The sequence below is a fragment of the Oncorhynchus nerka genome, linkage group LG8 (assembly GCF_034236695.1).
Source record: "Oncorhynchus nerka isolate Pitt River linkage group LG8, Oner_Uvic_2.0, whole genome shotgun sequence".
Classification (NCBI taxonomy): Eukaryota; Metazoa; Chordata; class Actinopteri; order Salmoniformes; family Salmonidae; genus Oncorhynchus; species Oncorhynchus nerka.
Window position 1 is genome coordinate 12,926,888 of NC_088403.1, and position 24,712 is coordinate 12,951,599.

Below are 24,712 nucleotides of genomic sequence, written 5' to 3' on the forward strand. Positions count from 1 at the left end.
CGTTTGCTTGAAGTGGAGGTGATATGACACAATCAATGGAGACAATAGAGAAGCCGCAAGCCAAGCACAAGTTCACAGGAGTTATTAGGGCGATGGCAGGGAATATCAGGCATTCATATTGACATAGTGGATAGTTGTAAATACTACCTCCACTACGTAGCTGTTAACTGTAGGGACAATCATAAAGAATTTATACTTGATTTATTGATAGATTGACTCCCATCTGAACCACACAGGCAGCGCCCCATAACATTATTGCTGCATAGATATTTTGACGGCATACATTTAGTTAACGGTGTATATTTGTCCCACATTTAGTCATGAATCCCCCTCAATGTAATAGGTGAACCTGACAGTCTCTCCTCTCGTCCAGCTAACTGCTGTTCATGATGCAGCAATACTGCCATCTGGTGGCAAGCTATCAAATTGTGTACTACTGGATTTAACAGAATACATTACGTGTTGGTTAAGATACAGTGACAGACATATACAAAAAGGGGAGTACTACCTTTCTGCTACAAAATATACTGCAGTTACCTGTTTACACATAATAAAATACACAAAGTAATCATTAGGAAGATATGCATTGTACAAATGACTAAACATCTTCAAGATCATTCTATGACAGACAGAAGGAAGTTGTTTGTTTTGACGGTCAATGTTTCAAATAAACATTCAACAGTGCAAAAAAACTTTGGCATTAGCTATAAACACAACGCAAATGAATGTACCGAAGACGATCTGTCGTCTGAACAACACATGAAAACTGACTGACTGCAGAGTAAAGTGGTTTTTCAAAGACAATGTTCCAGCATGTTTAAAGGAGGGAATTGACATCAGAGTAATAAAGACTTTTATAAATGTCTGACAATGTGTCTGAAACAGATCAGTGCAGAAAGTACGGAAGGCTTCATCCATACCACATCTAATAAAACCTTCACAAACAAAATAACACACAAAGAGAAGTACTGGTTGTAACTATTTCCAAAGTAAACAAATTGACACAAAAACTAAAGAACGACAATAAACTGTAAACATCCAGAACTCACATTAATCCGTATCTTGTTCCTCTTATCTTAAAATAGAAAGGGGAAAGACTGCCATTGAAAAAAGTGCATTTTCGATCAAGCAAACTCCAAAACAGCTTCCTGTCTGTGCCTCCTTCTTCTCCCATGGCACTATGCTGTCCACATTATGGCAGAGGCCTCAGAGTAGCTCTTTGTCAATAGGAGAGGTACCATCTAGCTTAGGAAGACTGATTGAGTTTAGTCATGTTCTGCAGGCCGGATAAGACCACATTCTCCAATATGGAGAGCAAGGCCTCTTGAATACAGCAGACAGCACTATTAAAGAAGAGCCTCGTCAGCATTGGAAATGTCATATAGCCTCCTATACAGATGACTATGACCAGAGAAACGCTGAACAAGATATGGGATCTGTAGTGATGACAGCGACATCATTCTTCACACAGTATGTATCTCCTGCATATGAAGTCACCAACATCCATCTCGTCTCTTCCTCCCGAGTGGCGAAGTGGTCTAAGACACTGTATCTCAATGCTAGAGGCGTCACTACAGACCTTGATTTGATTCCGGGCTGTATCACAACCGGCCGTGATCGGGAGTCCCATAGGGTGGCCCACAACCGGCTGTGATCGGAAGTCCCATAGGGTGGCCCACAACTGGCCCAGCATCGTCCGGGTTAGGGGAGGGTTTTCCCGGGGTAGGCTGATATTGTAAAATTAAAATTTGTTCTTAACCGACTTGTCCAGTTAAATAAAATGTATAAATGAATTCATTCAGCCATGTAGCTGTAGGTGCCAAGTAGTCATGAAACAGAAGACGACAAAATGAAACAGAGTAGGCACTAGCTCAACTTGTCCAATAAGAAACGCCCATTTTAGTTATCCGTTGCAAAAAGTTTTGCTACAGTGTGCTCTAATGAACAGAACCCAGGCTATCACCTCTCTGAACATGACAACACTATAGGACAGCCTGGAGGCCCAGGACTTCAGACTCCCGTCCATGTGGACGCTGAGCATCTCTGTTGACGTTGGCCAGGCTGTGAGCCAGTCTCTTAGTAAACAGAACATGTGATTTACCACAGTATGAACGGGTCGTCTTCAACAGCTCTTCTTCCAGTGGGACCAGCAGAGAGCTCACAGGATCCTCCCTAAATGAGTACTGAGACATAGAGCATTCTGTTATCAAACAGGCACTACGTGAAGTCCACACTTCTAGATATCTACTGCAGCTGTGGCCAGAAATTCATTACATTTTAGTCATTTGGCAGAAGCTCTTATACAGAGCGTCTTACAATCAGTACAATTCACCATTTTACAATTCACATCATTGCCTGCTTTTAATGTGTGATCAAATAGACAGGTAGTGAAACATGTTTAATAGTTGTATAAAGACTTCCAACCTTTCTTTTCATTGGAATAAATGTCCATGAAGCTGCTGAGGTGATGTAGAGAGAGAAGAATCCCCCCTTATTATCCTCCTCGGTCCAACTACAGACACAATCAGTCTCCTCTTCCCAATAATGGAAGTACCTTTACAGCCCTCACAGGAAATCAAAGGGGATGACTATTTTACATCCTCTCGTTTGGTTTAGTCCCTGATATTGGGTTACTAAAAGTGAAGCCCCGCCCCCCCGGCCATAAAGCTCCATTTCCAATGTGTGTGTTGTTTTTACGAGGATGACGGAGCACTGTGCCAGTGGATCCTCTACATGAACCATCAGCACTAAAACTTTACTGCTCTTTCCTGGGCCGTGCTTTAACTGTGGCTTTAATACTCTCACATATTATGTATGAGGTGTGTGTGTGTGTGTCAGGCGTACTGAGAGGCAAGGACGAAATATTGACCAGGCATCTTTCTGATGGACGCTCGACCCTTAGTTATAGGAAAGCAATACGAACCTGGACATTGATGATGTCATTAAACCAATGCCCAGTGTCATCGATATCATTAAAACAACTGTGATCAGTTAGAACACATTCTGATGAGGAAATCTGTTTCACTCAACACTAAAACGTGTGGAGATCTGCATAGACGTGGTCTGGACGCACAAACAAACAGTTCCTTACACACCTAATACACAATCAATGAAAGACAATCAAGTTGTTTTCCCATCTGTAAACCCTTATCTGTGATCGTTGAGTTTACCTGTCGTATGGCATCGTAGACGGCCCAGAAGGTGGGCTGAAATACTGCTCTGTGATCGTTTAGTTGACCTGACGTATGGCATCGTAGACGGCCCAGAAGGTGGGCTGAAATACTGCTCTGTGATTGTTTAGTTGACCTGTCGTATGGCATCGTAGACGCCCCAGAAGGCGGGCTGAAAAAATGCTCTGTGATCGTTTAGCCTACCTGTCGTATGGCATCGTAGACGGCCCAGAAGGCGGGCTGAAATACTGATCTGTGATCGCTTAGTTTACCTGTCGTATGGCATCGTAGACGGCCCAGAAGGCGGGCTGAAATACTGCTCTGTGATTGTTTAGTTGACCTGACGTATGGCATCGTAGACGGCCCAGAAGGCGGGCTGAAATACTGCTCTGTGATTGTTTAGTTGACCTGACGTATGGCATCGTAGACGGCCCAGAAGGCGGGCTGAAATACTGCTCTGTGATTGTTTAGTTGACCTGTCGTATGGCATCGTAGACGGCCCAGAAGGCGGGCTGAAATACTGCTCTGTGATTGTTTAGTTGACCTGACGTATGGCATCGTAGACGGCCCAGAAGGCGGGCTGAAATACTGATCTGTGATCGCTTAGTTTACCTGTCGTATGGCGTCGTAGACTACACTGATCTGTGATCGCTTAGTTTACCTGTCGTATGGCGTCGTAGACTACACTGAGCTGTGATCGCTTAGTTTACCTGTCGTACGGTGTCGTAGACTACACTGATCTGTGATCGTTTAGTTTACCTGTCGTATGGCGTCGTAGACGGCCCTGAAGGCAGGCTGTTTGAGGTCATGGTACACTCCTCTGTTCCCGTGCAGGATAAAGATACCCTCCTCCTCCGCGGAGCCACAGTTACTGCCGTAGATACAGTGGTCTGGACGGTAGTTCCAGTGGCAGGGGACTTCCAACAGACACTCTGGAGAGGGAGAGACAAGGGCTAGTTTAGAGGGGCACAAAGCCAATACTTCTGGTTGTCTTCTGGCCCTGGAGCTTTTAGTTGATCATCTCGACACACCTTATTACCCAGGTAAACAATAAGACAAGACACTGCTACCCTGCAGGGCTGGAGCTGGGATACCTGCCACAACTATCACATTTAAAAGGTTCATGTTTCTAATCAAATCACATTTTATTTGTCACGTGCCGAATACAACAAGTGTAGTAGACCTTACAGTGAAATGCTTACTTACAAGTATATAACCAACAATGCTTTAAAAAAGTGTTATGTAAAAAAATGAAAATAAAATGAACAAATAATTCAACTGCAGCAGTAAAATCGTATTGAATGGTGTGTTAAACAGCTGTGTGTTGAGAGTTGAGTCTCTCCAAGGTGTGACTCCTTTCTAGGTTTTGGCCTTTCTAGGGAGTTTTTCCTAGCCACCGTCCTTCTACATCTGCATTGCTTGCTGTTTGGGGTTTTAGGCTGGGTTTCTGTACAGCACTTTGAGATATCAGCTGATGTAAGAAGGGCTTTATAAATGAATTTGATTTGATGTTTCTACTATAACAACCATATACACTGTCTATATGTCATGTGTCTCATCATGTGGTGTAATAAGGGAGGTACTGAGCTGTGAGTCTCACCAGGGTTGTGATGGAAGATGATGTTGAGCAGGTCCTGGTCTCCCCAGGTCATGTTTAGTTTATATTTCTGCAATAGGGGCATCAGCAGCTCCTCCCACCTCAGACCCAGTGACGTCATGTCATTCTGATCACACAGAACAGGACAGAGGGTGTGTTACATCGTGGAAAACGAGCTAAGTGTAAAATCGAAGTGCCTGTGCAAACATCTTTATTATGAGGTTTGTTTGTCATTCATTCAACAAGGATACATTTATTGCAGAAAATCTCGATTCTCCCATCTCTGGATGACATTATATCTGATTATATTGCAATGGTGACCTCTGCTGGTCAAAGTTTATATTACATATGACTGTATTGCAGTGGTGACCTCTGCTGGTCAAAGTTTATATGACATCTGAATGTATTGCAATGGTGACCTCTGCTGGTCGAAGTTTATATTACATCTGAATGTAATTGCAATGGTCATCTCTGCTGGTCAAAGTTTATTATTACCTTGAAGTATGTGGCCCTGATGCGTGTCATGTTCATGAGCATGACTCCAGAGTTGATGCCCGTCCTGCCATAGTAGGGGTGGCGGGCGAAGCGGCTGTACCAGGCGATGCGCGGCTCCTCGTGCTCCGGCGCCATGGCGGCCAGCTGGGTAGCGTTGAAGTGAGCTAGCAGGGACCACAGAGCGTCTACAGGCTGGAGGAACAAGATGTCCGAGTCGACGTAGACTAGAGAATCCACTTTCTTTAGGATGAGCTGGGGAAAAGAAACAGAGGTTAGAGGTCAGAGGCCAGGAACAAGATGTCCGAGTCCACGTAGACTAGAGAATCCACCTCCTTTAGGATGAGCTGGGGAACAGAAACAGAGGTTAGAGGTCAGGAACAAGATGTCTGAGTCCACCTCCTTTAGGATCAACTGAAGACAAGAGAGAATCAGAAACAGACAACCCATTTAGCAGTGTACACATGTACAGTAACATTTTTACTCCAAGATATTATTCTGAGGCCCTGGAAACCATCATCACGCTAATATTTAGTTATACAAAATAGAATTTCTCCAGCTATGAAACTCACAGGTAGGAATAGTCTCTGAGAAGCACATGGTTTGAAGAGCTTCTTCCACTCTCCAGCATTCTCACGGGGGAAAGTGATGGGGTACAGAGTGTAGTTCAACCTGGAGCGGAACGAACCTGGCCACGACTCCAACTAAACACAGAACAAAGCAAACAGACAAGTGTCATTACACAGAGGTTTTAAGAAGAGGTAAATAAGGTTTATAGACAGGATAGATAACCTCTAGGCCACGCGTCACACTCATTCCACGGAGGTCTGAGTGGAGGCAGGTCTTCGCTCCTCCCTTGTACTTGATTGACGAATTCAGGTCACTAATTAGTAAGGAACTCCCCACACCTGGTTGTCTAGGTCTTAATTGAAAGGAAAAAACAAAAACCTGCAGAACCTGGGCCCTCCATGGAGTTAGTTATACACCCCTGGTCTAGGTTATACACTGAGTACACCAAACATTAGGAACACCTTCCTAATATGGAGTTCCATCCCCTTTTGCCCTCAGAACAGCCTCAATTTGTCAGTGAATGGACTCTAAGAGGTGTGGAAAGCATTCCACAGAGAGGCTGGCCCATGTAGACTCCAATGCTTCCCACAGTTGTATCAAGTTGGCTGGATGTTCTTTGGGTGGTGGATCATTCTTGATACACACAGGAAACTGTTCAGCATTTTAATTTGATTTATTTAACCATTTAACTAGGCAAGTCAGTTAAGAACAAATTCTTATTTTACAATGACGGCCTACCCTGGCCAAACCCTCCCCTAACCTGGACGACGCTGGGCCAATTGTGTGCTGCCCTATGGGACTCCCGATCAGTCGGTTGTGATACAGCCTGGGATCGAACCAGGGTCTGTAGTGACGCCTCTAGCACTGAGATGCAGTGCCTTAGACCGCTGCACCACTCGGGAGCCGTAAGCTCATCATATTAGCATTGCGGTTCTTAACACAAACCAGTACGCCTGGCACCTACTACCGTTCCCAATTCAAAAGGCACTTCGATCTTTTGTCTTGCCCATTCACCCTCTGAAGGCCACACACACACAATTCATGTCTCAACTGTCTCCATGGCTTAAACATCCTTCTTTAACCCGTCTCCTCCCCTTCATCTCCACTGATTGAAGTGGCTTTAACAGGTGACATCAACAAGGGATCATATCTTTCACCTGGATTCACCTGGTCAGTCTGTTATGGAAAGAGCAGCTGTTCGTAGTGTTTTCTATTCTGTGTGTATCATGTACACTGGACCAAATGGGACTTTATTGAAGCCTATATGTTAGAGTTGTGATGTAGATGCTATTACATTATCATAGTAGGACATGTGATATTACACCATCATTATCACATCTCATTACTACCACATTATTATACTTCAATCACAGGCTATAGGCCTTGTAGTGCATCCAGTCCAACTCACAGCCTCTATAAAGCTGGCGTGCAGCTGGTCTTCAGCGAAGATGTGTAGGCACAGTGGTTTGATGCTGAGCATAACAGCAGACTTCAGCATGGTGAGAGTCTCCTGTAGTCTCTGTCCGCAGGCCACGACAGCCAGGTGCATGGCTGCAGCAGTCCTCACACGGCCCTCTGCTTTCCTCAGGATGTCCCTGCCAATAAAGACAAGTACGCTACAGTTGAACCAACGTTTGTTTCATTTAAAAGGTTAAAACCTTTTTGTCAATGATTCGTGCCAGGTTCACCAACTGGTTCGGAGGATTTGAAAAGGCTATTCTTCTCCTCTCATCACAGTAATCCAGATGCCTGTCACATCCAGCTAAACATGACAGCCGACAGGGATCCCTTGCTTGACTGAAGAGACAAAGCAGCAAGGTGAGCATTTAAAGTTGTTGTAGGAGAGAAGGGGGCGTGTTCGTCTAGGCAACCGGATTATCTTGTTTGTCATTCACACTAGTTTGTTGACTGTAACAAACCGTTAAAGGCCATAAGCACCCGTTTAATTGCATATCCTGTTGCTTAGCAATCCAGCAGAGACCACTGAAGTTGGCCAACAGATATTTAACTTCCATTTCAACAACTGCAATCTGTTTTTCTATTATTATTATTCAGTGGTAATGTTTTTCTGGTGTAGACTACCGACTCATGCCCACATGTGTTTGTCTCAAGACATCTGTAACTAGTATTTATTTTTATTGAACCTTTATTTAACTAGGCAAGTCAGTTAAGATTAAGAATACTTTCGTATTTACAATGGCGGTCCCCTAGTAGGTCAGCCAGCACCACCTCAAAGTGTTGGTCAAAAGGGTGAAGGAAAACCAATCAGCTATGAAAATAAATCGGTGTCACTCTTGATGTTGTGGAAATAACTCAACAGTCAAGTCACGAAGAAATATATGTTATTGAACCTCCATGCGCGCTACTGAACTTAATTCAACCAGTCAACTTTCCCGCAGATAAAATGCGTATGTTTCTTTAGTACAGGTACATACACGCTATATTGAGCTTGTTTCGCTATATTTACATTTCTTTGCGAGCAGCAATTGATCCTAATGTAGTTGTTTGGGCTGGAACTGCAAGTACAGTGTCCATGACCATAGTGGACGTGGGAAGGATGCAGAAAGTTAACCAGAGGAATTGTTACAATTAGTCTTGTCGCAGTAGATTTGTTGATACTGATACTATTGTGGAGACACATCTGTCAATGGTGCACATTCCAATACATTACTTGCAGAGGAAATATTTGTTCACCAAGAAAGTTATGCATTCGTTTAGTTTGAATCATTTTGAAGTGTATTACAATCTAGCTATATTATAAGCAGTGTAACTATTACCCAGTGTACCAGGGTTGATCGCCTGGGTCTGTTTCGTCTGGGCCTCGCCTGGTTTCTTGTCCAATGTCGCTTCGCTTAGAGTCCGCGGCTCGATGGAGGAAAGTCTTCTCACCCAGTCCTCCTCCTCCGACCGACAGATCTGAATAAAATAGTTTACTATACACGTACAAGGCCGAGAATACGGCAAACAACATGCACACGAGGAATGCACGAATGTAACGGCGCATTATTCAAAGTAAAAGTGCTTTCAGAACTCCAAGTCATGACACAGAACGAAGCTGGCTGCTACCATTCACACTGCAGGCAAGACACTGTTCTGGGAGAACCATTGGGGGAAGGGAGGGGTATAAATAACAGTGAATCCCTTTCCCGGTCTGTGTGTGACTCTGAGAAGTAGGCTACACAATAAATATACTTTTCAAAACCACATTCATGATGAAATATCAGAGCATCCTTCTGATATTACTGATATGTTTTAATTGTAGACCTGTAATAAACGAAACGGCATTGTATTTGATGTGGGTTATAGGTTATCCACTAGATGGCGCTATCGGTATGTAAAAAGGCTGGCTTTTCATCCTCGGTAGCCACCGGAGGGCCAGACAAAGGAAAGATCTACTCTACCTACCGCGCCTTCAGAAAGTATTCACACCCCTAGACTTTTTCCACATTTCGTTGTGTTACAGCCTGAATTTAAAATGGATTAAATTGAGATGTTGTGTCACTGGCCTACACACAATACCCCACAATGTCAAAGTGGAATTTAAAAAATGAAAGCTAAAATGTCTTGAGTCAATAAGTATTCAACCACCCTGTTATGACAAGCCTAAATCAGTTCGGGAGTAAAATAATGTGTTTAACAAGTCATCTAATAAGTTGCATGGACTCACTCTGTGTGCAATAACAGTTGTTAACATGATTTTTGAATGACTACCTCATCTCTGTACTCCACACATACAATTATCTGAAAGGTCCCTCAGTCGAGCAGTGAATTTCAAACACAGATTCAACCATAAAGTTTAGGGATGTTTTCCAACGCCTCTCAAAGAAGGGAACCTATTGGTAGATGGGTAAAAAATCAAATAAAAAAACAGAAATGTAATATCCCTTTGAGCATGGTGAAGTTATTAATTACACTTTGGATGGTGTATCAATACACCCAGTCACTACACAGATGTAGGCCTCCTTCCTAACTCAGTCGCCAGAGAGGAAGAAATGGGATTCTAACATGTATTGACTCAGGGGGGTTGAATACTTATCTAGATCGTTGACAACAACAAATCCCACTTTGTGACAAAATGAGGAAAAAGTCAAGGTGTGAATACTGTCCATCAGGCCAATTGTGTCGGTCAAACACTGTGCCAAGAATTACTTTCACTACTTACCCATTATTGGTCATCAATGACCATCCAAACATACGTTCCCTAGAACCCTGGTTCATATCCAGGACAAGCTGTTAAAGTCTAGAATCCTGGTTCATATCCAGGACAAGCTGTTAAAGTCTAGAACCCTGGTTCATATCCAGGACAAGCTGTTAAAGTCTAGAACCCTAGTTCATATCCGGGACAAGCTGTTAAAGTCTAGAATCCTGGTTCATATCCAGGACAAGCTGTTAAAGTCTAGAATCCTGGTTCATATCCAGGACAAGCTGTTAAAGTCTAGAACCCTGTTCTTATAGAAACATGAACAACAGACAGAAAGCAGAACTCTTTTCCACATAATGCCATTATTTATATCTTTCTTTATAGACATTGAACCATGTAATCAACCAAGTCGTCCATACATTTCTAAACAGCAAAGCTTGGTAGAAACAAAACAAAGGATAGAAAATGTAACAGTGAATGTTGTGACACGGTATGATCAACCATTTGAGGTGGTGTTAAAACGGACACAATTCAAAAACAGACGCTGTTTTGAAGAACATGTTCTCATGAATGATAAAACCACACCAGGTCCCGGCTGATGTGAGTCAATGACAATACAATTCAGTCTCCAACACATTCAATCAATAAATGACACTTTACAACTGAGAGACAAGTACCAAAAGAGAGCCCATAGGTTTTCCATCCTCTCCACATGTACCTCATGTTTTCTCCCATAATGCAACACAAACTCAAGAACTCTGAACCATAATCATCATGTCACGACAGTTCTCATTGGACAGGAGGTTGAAAGTTCCGATGTTGACATGGATACTAACACTGACGTGATGTTATAACACATTAAAACAGAGCTGTACAATAGGCTAAGATCAGCTAAATGTAATGACATTACTTCATGTTTAGAACACAGGTTTCAAAAAATAGTTTTTAAAAGTCAGTGAAATTGGCCTAAAGTTAATCAGAGAAATTTAATTAAAACAAGACTTCAGATTGTGGTGTTTCTTTTGTCCAAAAGCAAACCACAACTCAAGGTTGGTAGTAGTAGTGCTAGCTGTAACCTGTAGCTACTAAATGTGTTGATCTAGTTGTAACCTGTAGCTGCTAAATGTGTTGATCTAGCTGTAGCCTGTAGCTGCTAAATGTGTTGATCCAGCTGTAGCCTGTAGCTGCTAAATGTGTTGATCCAGCTGTAACCTGTAGCTGCTAAATGTGTTGATCTAGCTGTAACTGCTAAATGTGTTGATCCAGCTGTAACCTGTAGCAGCTAAATGTGTTGATCCAGCTGTAGCCTGTAGCTGCTAAATGTGTTGATCTAGCTGTAACTGCTAAATGTGTTGATCTAGCTGTAACCTGTAGCTGCTAAATGTGTTGATCTAGCTGTAGCCTGTAGCTGCTAAATGTGTTGATCTAGCTGTAGCCTGTAGCTGCTAAATGTGTTGATCTAGCTGTAACCTGTAGCTGCTAAATGTGTTGATCTAGCTGTAACCTGTAGATACTAAATGTGTTGATCTAGCTGTAGCCTGTAGCTGCTAAATGTGTTGATCTAGTTGTAACCTGTAGCTGCTAAATGTGTTGATCTAGCTGTAGCCTGTAGCTGCTAAATGTGTTGATCTAGCTGTAGCCTGTAGCTGCTAAATGTGTTGATCTAGCTGTAGCCTGTAGCTGCTAAATGTGTTGATCTAGCTGTAGCCTGTAGCTGCTAAATGTGTTGATCCAGCTGTAACCTGTAGCTGCTAAATGTGTTGATCTAGCTGTAGCCTGTAGCTGCTAAATGTGTTGATCTAGCTGTAACCTGTAGCTGCTAAATGTGTTGATCTAGCTGTAACTGCTAAATGTGTTGATCCAGCTGTAACCTGTAGCTGCTAAATGTGTTGATCCAGCTGTAGCCTGTAGCTGCTAAATGTGTTGATCTAGCTGTAACCTGTAGCTGCTAAATGTGTTGATCTAGCTGTAACCTGTAGCTAGTACTACAGTAAATGTGCAAGTCCAGAGATAACATTACATATCAGAGTTGAGGACAGAGGAGTGAGGTTAGTGGCCTATGTTAAGCCATGAGTAGTCATAGCCAAGGTCTAGGGGTTGGGGATCCAGGCCAAGGTCTAGGGGTTGGGGGTCCAGGCCAGGGTCTAGGGGTTGGGGATCCAGGCCAAGGTCTAGGGGTTGGGGATCCAGGCCAAGGTCTAGGGGTTGGGGATCCAGGCCAAGGTCTAGGGGTTGGGGGTCCAGGCCAGGGTCTAGGGGTCCAGGCCAGGGTCTAGGGGTTGGGGATCCAGGCCAAGGTCTCGGTGTCGGGGATCCAGGCCAAGGTCTAGGGGTTGGGGATCCAGGCCAAGGTCTAGGGGTTGGTGTTCCAGGCCAGGGTCTAGGGGTCCAGGCCAGGGTCTAGGGGTTGGGGATCCAGGCCAAGGTCTCGGGTTGGGGATCCAGGCCAAGGTCTCGGGGTTGGGGATCCAGGACAAGGTCTCGGTGTCGGGGATCCAGGCCAAGGTCTAGGGGTTGGGGATCCAGGCCAGAGTCTAGGGGTCCAGGCCAGGGTCTAGGGGTTGGGGATCCAGGCCAAGGTCTAGGGGTTGGAGGTCTGAGGGTCTGTTGGGCTGGGCTGGGGTTCCAATTGGGGTGGTCTAGTGGGACTCTGTCCCGACTAAGAAGCCCTCTCCCCGGGGTGAAGATGACCGTGAGACCCCTCTCTCAGTGTTGTTGTCTGAGCTGGAGCCACTGTGGTGTTCTGCAGACACAGACACAGTGCTGGAGGGGGTGGTAGAGGTGGGGGGTGTAGTGGTGGTGGTGGAGGAGGGGGGAGGTTTGGTTTTCTCCTTAAAGTCTGTGATGATGACAGTCAGGTCTCCAACCGTGACCTCTAGGTGCTGAGCGCTGCTCCTGTCAATGTTTTTTAACCTGGGCCTGATGGAGGGAGAGGAGACAGATGGATGTTATAAGCCTTTGACAGAGAGAGAGAGGATGGGGGTAAACCACACAAACTGGAGCGCTTATGAAATATGTGGAAACTATATACAGTTGAAGTCGGAAGTTTACAAACACCTTAGCCAAGTACATTTGAACTCAGTTTTTACACAATTCCTGACATTTAATCCTTGTAAAAATTCCCTGTTTTAGGTAAATTAGAATCACCACTTTATTTTAAGAATGTGAAATGTCAGAATAATAGTAGAGAGAATGATTTATTTCAGCTTTAATTTCTTTCATCACATTCCCAGTGGGTCAGAAGTTTACATACACTCAATTAGTATTTGGTAGCTTTGCATTTAAATTGTTGAACTTGGGTCAAACGTTTCAGGCCAAATAAGTTTGTCAGGGGTTTGTAGGGGATCCAGGCCAAATTTTCTTTAGGATGGAGGTCAGGGCTTTAGGGGTACCTTGAGTTGTTCTTAAGCCATTTTGGGTATGGGGGTCATTGTCCATTTGGAAGACCCATTTGGCCAAGGTCTTCAACTTCCTGACTGATGTCTTGAGATGTTGCTTCAATATATCCACATAATTTCCCTTCCTCATGACACTATCTATTTTGGGCTCCCTCCTGCAGCAAAGCACCCACACAACATGATGCTGCCACCCCGGTTCACGGTTGGGATGGTGTTCTTCGTTCCCCTTTTTCCTCCAAACATAACGATGGTCATTCTGTCAAACAGTTCTAATTTCCTTTCATCAGACCAGAGGACATTTCTCCAAAAGTATGATCTTTGTCCCCATGTGCAGTTGCAAATGGTAGTCTGGTTTTGAGACCCTTCTTCCTTGCTGAGCTTTCAGGCTATGTCGTATAAGACTTGTTTTACTGATATAGATACTTTTGTACCAGCCAGCATCTGATATTGGTGTTCTGGGATTGATTTGCACTTTTCGCACCACACAGAGACAGTGCTGGAGCGGTATGACGGCTGGTGGTCCCATGGTGTTTATACTTGTGTACTATTGTTTGTGGAACATGGTACCTTCAGGTGTTTGGTTTCCCAAGGATCCAGACTTAAAGTCTGATTTCTTTTGATTTTCCCATTATGACAGAGTCATTGAGTTTGAAAGTAGGCCAAATACATCCACATGACACTCCAATTGACTCAAATGGTGTCAAATGGTGAAGCGCTGACATCACTTTCAATTTTCCAAGCTTTTTAACCTGGAAAACATCTGACCTGATGGAGGAATTATAAGTGAAATAATCTGTCTGTAAACAATTTTTGTAAAAATTAAGTGTCATGCACAAAGTAGATGTCCTAACCAACTTGCCAAACCTATAGTTTTTAACAAGACATTTGTGGCTTGAGTTTTAATGACTTCAACCTAAGTGTACGTAACCTTCAGACTTCAACTGTACCTTTCTACTATCATACTACTTTGATACTGCTACACTGACACTAATAATACTAGTAATAATCCCACTGCTGAAACTATAATCACACTAGTTGATACTACTACTAATCACACTACCATGCTGATACTAATCACACTATCATGCTGATACTAATCACACTATCATGTTTAATCAAACACCTACTACTAATCAAACTATCATACTACATTTGAACCCACTACCATACTTTAACCACACTATCATACTACTACTGACATTTAATCCTAATCACACTAAAACTACTTACCACACTGTTTTAGGTAAATTATCAATCACTAATCACACTATTACTACTACTACTAATCACAGACTATACTACTACTAATCCTAATCACACTATCATACTACTACTACTACTAATCACACTACCATACTACTACTACTACTACTACTACTACTAATTACACTATCATACTACTACTACTACTAATCACACTATCATACTACTATACTACTACTAAATCACACTATCAGAATAATAGTAGAGAGAATGATTTATTTCAGCTTTAATTTCTTTCATCACATTCCCAGTGGGTCAGAAGTTTACATACACTAATTAGTATTTGGTAGCTTTGTATTTAAATTGTAACTTGGGTCAATCACACTTTCGGGTACCTACCACAAGCTTCCTACACTACTAATCACACTTTGAGTCAGGTTTGTAGGCTACTACTACTACACACTATTCAGTTATGCTACTAAATTTCACAAATTTTACCCACAAATCATACTGGAGGTCAGGGCTTTATGACACTATCATACTACTACCAATACCTTGACTCATACTACTTGTTGTTCTTAAGCCATTTTGCCACAACTTTGGAAGTATGTTTGGGGTCATTGTCCATTTGGAAGACCCATTTGCGACCAAGCTTCAACTTCCTGACTGATGTCTTGAGATGTTGCTTCAATATATCCACATAATTTCCTTCCTCATGACACTATCTATCATTTACTACTGAAGTGCACCAGTCCCTACTACTATCCTGCACTAAAATACTACACTACTACTACTCACATCATACTACTACTACACACTATCATACTACCACAAATACCATGATGCTGCCACACACACTATCATACCCTACTACTCTTCACGGTTGGGATGGTGTTCTTAAATACTATCTACTACTACCCCCTTTTCCTCCAAACATAACGATGGTCATTCTGGCCAAACAGTTCTAATTTCCTTTCATCAGACCAGAGGACATTTCTCCAAACTATGATCTTTGTCCCCATGTGCAGTTGCAAATGGTAGTCTGGCTTTTGTATGGCGTACTAAACACTTCATACTACAGTGGCTACTAAATACTTCATACTACTACTAAACACTATCATACTACTACTACTACTAAATACAATCATACTACTACTACTACAGGCACTGTCATACTAAGACTTGTTTTACACTATATAGATACTTTTGTACCAGTTTCTTCCAGCATCTTCACAAGATATTGCTGTTGTTCTGGGATTGATTTGCACTTTACTACACCAAAAACACTACATACTCTACTCTAGGAGACAGAACTACTACTACGTCTAAATTCCTGAGCGGTATGACTACTACTACACACTATCATACGTGGTCCCATGGTGTTTATACTTGTGTACTATTGTTTGTACAGACTGAACTATACCACTTCAGGTGTTTGGAATTCATACTACTACTACTACTACTACTACTACACACTATCATACTACTACCACTACTAAACACTATCATACTACTACCACACACTTTACTCTGAGGTAAACACTAGCTGATTTCTTTTGATTTTCCCATGATGTCAAGCAGAGTCATTGAGTTTGAAAGTAGGCCTTGAAATACATCCACATGCACACCTCCAATTGACTCAAATGGTGTCAAATGGTACTAAGCTACTAAACACTACCATACTACCATGACATCACTTTACTGGACTATTAATTCATACTAACTACTGTACTACACACTATCATACTACTACTACTAAATACTATCATACTACTACTACTACACACTGACTACACACTATCATACTACCACTACTAAATACTATCATAACTATACTGACACTATGGAACTTGTGACTACAGTGAATTATAAATAGTGAAATAATCTGTCTACTAAACAACTTTTGTAAAAACTTAAAATACTATCATGCACAAAGTAGAAATACTCATACTAACTACAACACACTATCATAAACCTAAATAGTTTGTTAACAAGACATTACTACTACTGGCACTTGACTACTTTAACTGACACACTATCATACTACTAACTAAATACTATCATACTACTACTAAACACTATCATACTTCTACTGTACTACTAAATACTATCATACTACTACTAAACACTATCATACTACTACTACTACTAAATACAATCATACTACTACTACTACACACTATCATACTACTACTACTACTACTACTACACACTAATAATACTAAATACTATCAACTACTACACTATCATACTACTAATAAACACTATCATACTGACTACTACTAAATACTAATCTACTACACACCATCATGCTACTAATCACACTATCATACTAATCACTAAACACTATCATACTACTACTATACTAATCACACTATCATGCTGAAATACTAATCTACTACTACTACTACTACTACTATACTAATACACTACTACTACTAATCACACTACTACTAATCAAACTATCATACTACTACCACTACACACTACATACTACTACCACTCCTACTACCATCATACTACACACTATCATACTACTACTACTACTACTACTACTACTACACACTACATACTACTACCACTACTAAACACTTCACTACTATCATACTACTACTACTAAACACTATCATACTACTACTACTACTACTCATACTACATACTACTACTACTAATCACACTATCATACTACTACTACTACTACTAATCACACTATCATACTACTACTACTAATACACAATCACACTATCAGACTATCAATCACTACTACTACTACTAATCACACTATCATACTACTACTACTACTACTAATCACACTATACATACTACTACTACTAAATCACACTATCATACTACTACTACTACTACTACTACTAATCACACTATACTACACACTATCATACTACTACTACTAATCACACTATCAGACTACTACTACTACTAATCCTAATCACACTATCATACTACTACTACTACTAATCACACTACCATACTACTACTACTAATCACACTATCATACTACTACTACTAATCACACTATCATACTACTACTACTAATCACACTACCATACTACTACTACTACTAATCACACTATCATACTACTACTACTACTAATCACACTATCATACTACTACTACTAATCACACTATCATACTACTACTACTACTACTACTAATCACACTATCATACTACTACTACTACTAATCACACTATCATACTACTACTACTACTAATCACACTATCATACTACTACTACTAATCACACTACCATACTACTACTACTACTACTAATCACACTACCATACTACTACTACTAATCCCATCAGACTACTACTACTACTACTACAAATCACACTATCATACTACTACTAATCACACTATCATACTACTACTAATCACACTATCATACTACTACTAAACACTATCATACTACTACTACTAATCACACTATCATACTACTACTACTACTACACACTATCATACTACTACTACACACTATCATACTACTACTACTACTACACACTATCATACACTACACACTATCATACTACTACTATTACTACTAATCACACTATCATACTACTACTACTACTACTAATCACACTATAAATACATACTACTACTACTACTACACACTATCATACTACTACTACTACACACTCATACTACTACTACACTACTATCATACTACTACTACTACACACTATCATACTACTACTACTACTACACACTACATACTACTACTACTACTACTACTACTACACTATCACACTATCATACTGCTACTACTACTAATCACACTACTACTACTAATCACACTATCATACTACTACTACTACTACACACTATCATACTACTACTACACACTACATACTGCCACTACTAAATACTATCATACTACTACTATACTACTACTATCATACTACTACTACTACTAAATACTATCATACTACTACTACTACTATCATACTACTACTATCATACTACTACTACTATCATACTACTACTACTACATACATACTACTACTACTACTACTACACACTATCATACTACACTATCATACTACTACTACTAATCACTACTATCATACTACTACTACTACTACTACACTACTATCATACTACTACTACTACTACTACATCATACTACTATACTACTACTACTACTACTACTACTATCATACTACTACTACTACATACTACACACTATCATACTACTACTACTAAATACTACATACTACTACTACTAAATACTATATACTACTACTACTACTACACACTATCATACTACTACTACTACTACACACTATCATACTACTACTACTACTAAATACATCATACTACTACTAACCACTACATACTACTACTACTACTACTAAATACTATCATACTACTACTACACTATCATACTACTACTACTACAAATACTATACTACTACTACTACACACTATCATACTACTACTACTACTACTATCATACTACTACTACTAAATACTACACTACTACTACACACTATACTACTACTACTACTATCATACTACTACTACTACTAAATACTATCATACTACTACTACACACTATCATACTACTACTACTACTCACACTACTACTACTACTACTAAACACATCATACTACTACTACTACTACTACTACTATACTACTATACTACTACTACTACTACTACACACTATCATACTACTACTACTACTACTACTACTACTACCACTACTACACACTATCATACTACTACCACTCCTACACACTCATACTACTACTACTACTACCACTACACACTATCATACTACACACTACTACTACTACTACTACTACTACTCACACTACTACTACCACTACTAAACACTATCATACTACTACTACTACTAAACACTATCATACTACTACCACTACTACACACTATCATACTACTACCACTACTAAACACTATCATACTACTACCACTACTACACACTATCATACTACTACTACTACTACTACACACCATCATACTACTACCACTACTAAACACTACTACTACTACTAACTACACACCACATACTACTACATACTAAACACTATCATACTAAATACTACACACTATCATACTACTACCACTACTAAACACTACATACTACTACACTATCATACTACTACTACTACTACTAACACTATCATACTACTACTACTACTACTACTACACACTATCATACTACTACTACTACTACACACTATCATACTACTACTACTACTACACACTATCATACTAACATATACTACTACTATACTACTACTACTACCACTACTAAATACTATCATACTACTACTACTACTACTAACACTATCATACTACTACTACTAAATACTATCATACTACTACTACTACTACTACTACTACTACACACCATCATACTACTACTACTACTACTACTACACACTATCATACTACTATCATACTACTACCATACTACTACTACTATCATACTACTACTACTAAATACTATCATACTACTATACTACTACTACTACTAAACACTATCATACTACTACTACTACTAAATACTATCATACTACTACTACTACTAAATACTATCATACTACTACTAAATACATCATACTACTACATACTACTACTACTACTACACACCATCATACTATACTACTACTACTACTATACTACTACTACTAAATACATCACTACTACTACTACTAAATACTACATACTACTATACTATACTACTACTAAACACAAATACTATACTACTACTACTACTACTACTACACTATCATACTACTACTACTACATACTACTACTACTACTACTACATACTACTACTACTACTACACACTATCATACTACTACTACTACTACATACTACTACTACTACTACTACACACTATCATACTACTACTACTACTACTACACACTATCATACTACTACTACTACTATCATAACTACTACTAAATCTATCACTACTACTACTAAATACTACATACTACTACTACACACTACATACTACTACTATCATACTACTACTACTACTACATCATACTACTACTACTACTACTACTACTAAATACTACATACTACTACTACTAAATACTATCATACTACTACTACTACTACACACTATCATACTACTACTACTACTACACACTATCATACTACTACTACTACTACACACTATCATACTACTACTACTACTAAATACTATCATACTACTACTAAACACTATCATACTACTACTACTACTACTAAATACTATCATACTACTACTAAACACTACACTACTCTATACTAAATACATACTACTACACACTATCATACTACTACTACACTACACACTCATACTACTACTACTACTACTACTACACACTATCATACTACTACTACTACACACTACTACTACTACTACTAAATACTATCATACTACTACTACACACTATCATACTACTACTACTACTAATCACACTATCATACTACTACCACTACTAAACACTATCATACTACTACTACTACTACTACTACTACTACTACTACTACTACTACTACTACTACTACTACACACTATCATACTACTACTACTACTAATCACACTATCATACTACTACCACTACTACACACTATCATACTACTACCACTCCTACACACTATCATACTACTACACACACTATCATACTACACACTATCATACTACTACTACTACTACTACTACTACACACTATCATACTACTACCACTACTAAACACTATCATACTACTACCACTACTAAACACTATCATACTACTACCACTACTACACACTATCATACTACTACCACTACTAAACACTATCATACTACTACCACTACTACACACTATCATACTACTACTACTACTACTACACACTATCATACTACTACCACTACTAAACACTATCATACTACTACCACTACTACACACTATCATACTACTACCACTACTAAACACTATCATACTACTACTACTACTACACACTATCATACTACTACCACTACTAAACACTATCATACTACTACTACTACACACTATCATACTACTACTACTACTACTACTACACACTATCATACTACTACTACTACCACTACTACACACTATCATACTACTACTACTACTACACACTATCATACTACTACTACTACCACTACTACACACTACTCACACTACATACTACTACATACTACCACTACTAAATACTATCATACTACTACTACTACTACTACACACTATCATACTACTACTACTAAATACTATCATACTACTACTACACACTATCATACCACTACTACTACTACTACACACTATCATACTACTACTACTACTACTACTACTACTACACACTATCATACTACTACTACTACTACTACTACCATACTACTACTACTACTAAATACTATCATACTACTACTACTACTAAATACTATCATACTACTACTACTACTACTACTACTAAACACTATCATACTACTACTACTACTAAATACTATCATACTACTACTACTACTAAATACTATCATACTACTACTACTACATACTACTACTACTACTACTACTACTACTACTACACACTATCATACTACTACTACTAATACTACTACACACTATCATACTACTACTACTACTAAATACTATCATACTACTACTACTACTAAATACTATCATACTACTACTACTACTACTACTACTACTAAACACTATCATACTACTACTACTACTAAATACTATCATACTACTACTACTACTAAATACTATCATACTACTACTAAATACTATCATACTACTACTACTACTACTACACACTATCATACTACTACTACTACTACACACTATCATACTACTACTACTAAATACTATCATACTACTACTACTACTACTACTACACACTATCATACTACTACTACTACTACTACACACTATCATACTACTACTACTAAATACTATCATACTACTACTACTAAATACTATCATACTACTACTACTAAATACTATCATACTACTACTACACACTATCATACTACTACTAAATACTATCATACTACTACTACTACTACACACTATCATACTACTACTACTACTACTACTACACACTATCATACTACTACTAAATACTATCATACTACTACTACACACTATCATACTACTACTAAATACTATCATACTACTACTACTACTACTACACACTATCATACTACTACTACTAAATACTATCATACTACTACTACACACTATCATACTACTACTACTAAATACTATCATACTACTACTACTACTACACACTATCATACTACTACTACTACTACTACTACACACTATCATACTACTACTACTAAATACTATCATACTACTACTACACACTATCATACTACTACTACTACTACTACACACTATCATACTACTACTACTACTACTACTACACACTATCATACTACTACTACTACTAAATACTATCATACTACTACTACTACTAAATACTATCATACTACTACTACTACTACTACTACTAAACACTATCATACTACTACTACTACTAAATACTATCATACTACTACTACTACTAAATACTATCATACTACTACTAAATACTATCATACTACTACTACTACACACTATCATACTACTACTACTACTACACACTATCATACTACTACTACTAAATACTATCATACTACTACTACTACTACTACACACTATCATACTACTACTACTACTACTACACACTATCATACTACTACTACTAAATACTATCATACTACTACTACTAAATACATCATACTACTAAATACTACATACACACTATCATACTACTACTAAATACTATCATACTACTACTACTACTACACACTATCATACTCACTACTACTACTACTACACACATCATCATACTACTACTACTATCATACTACTACTACACACTATCATACTACTACTAAATACTATCATACTACTACTACTACTACACACTATCATACTACTATACTAAATACTACTACTACACTATCATACTACTACTACTAAATACTATCATACTACTACTACTACTACACACTATCATACTACTACTACTACTACTACTACTACACACTATCATACTACTACTACTAAATACTATCATACTACTACTACACACTATCATACTACTACTACTACTACACACTATTATACTACTACTATTACTACTACTACACACTATCATACTACTACTACTACTACACACTATCATACTACTACTAATCACACCATACTACTACTACTACAGGTTAAATGCAACAGGTTCATGATAAACAGTTGTTTATCTGTGAATGTTTACCTCATCTTCTTGTGGTTGTTCTTCTTCACTGTGGGCTCTTTGTCATTCTTCTCCTGGTCCGTTCTGTCCTTCTTGTCCTTCTTGGGCAGCAGCGTGGGCGAGGCGAACTGCGGCGCTACCCGCTGAGCAACCAGCTGGGAGACAGGACGAGGCTTCCTGTAGGAGCACACCGTACCATTAGTGAGACAGGGAAGCGTTTAGCGAGAAAAACCAATGTGTTATATTTACAAACTATCTAGTAATTAGCCGTTTCTAAGCCATTTATAAAGTACACCTTAATGTAAAGTGTCGACAATAACGTTTGAAAAAGCTGGAAACTTGGATACAGCAATCAACAATGACGTCACTTATGGGAAAAACAGAACTAGGCCAACATGACAAGTGAAAAGGCCGAAGCAGTGACCACTAACCACCCAGCTTAATACTTAAAAGAACATTGAACAGCATTGAATGCAATCTGTGGGTGTAGTCAAACCTACTCCCTGAAGAAGCAGCTACCCCATGTCCTCCTCCTCTGTCGAAATGCTTCACAAAAACATGCATTATGCAATTATTCCACTGTATACATGAGCTGTCAGGTCCTGTACGCTGCTTCTTTAGGGACGGACAAATCACTAGTGTGAATGCAGCCCAGCCCACAGTGCTGACAGACCCATCTGCTGTTCTGCATGGTGAGGTTACTACACCATACAGTCAGTGTGTTGTGTTGTGTTGTGTGTGTGTGTGTGTGTGTGTGCCATGGTGAGGTTACTACACCATACAGTCAGTGTGTTGTGTTGTGTTGTGCCATGGTGAGGTTACTACACCATACAGTCAGTGTG

The 24,712-nt window shown here is 39.3% G+C and overlaps 2 protein-coding genes across 2 annotated transcripts in view; both read right to left on the reverse strand.

The window, feature by feature from the left end:
* Positions 1–184: 184 nt before the first annotated feature.
* gxylt1b (glucoside xylosyltransferase 1b) lies at positions 185–10,248 on the reverse strand. Its single transcript, XM_065021355.1, has 7 exons — positions 8,607–10,248; positions 7,238–7,424; positions 5,832–5,963; positions 5,263–5,514; positions 4,771–4,894; positions 3,930–4,102; positions 185–2,183 (listed from the first exon to the last, which is right to left on the reverse strand). Exons 1-7 carry the CDS (start codon positions 8,831–8,833, stop codon positions 1,983–1,985), a joined length of 1,296 nt encoding a protein of 431 aa, XP_064877427.1. The 5' UTR covers positions 8,834–10,248; the 3' UTR covers positions 185–1,982.
* Positions 10,249–10,327: 79 nt separating this feature from the next.
* The window catches only part of LOC135572855 (YY1-associated factor 2-like), a 31,730-nt gene continuing 17,345 nt past the window's right edge, over positions 10,328–24,712 (reverse strand). The window contains exons 3-4 of the mRNA XM_065021356.1: positions 23,892–24,047; positions 10,328–12,889 (exon numbers count right to left, since the gene is read on the reverse strand). Coding sequence (XP_064877428.1) covers positions 12,610–12,889; positions 23,892–24,047 — 436 coding nt within the window. The 3' untranslated portion in view covers positions 10,328–12,609. The remainder of the gene's footprint in view (positions 12,890–23,891; positions 24,048–24,712) is intronic.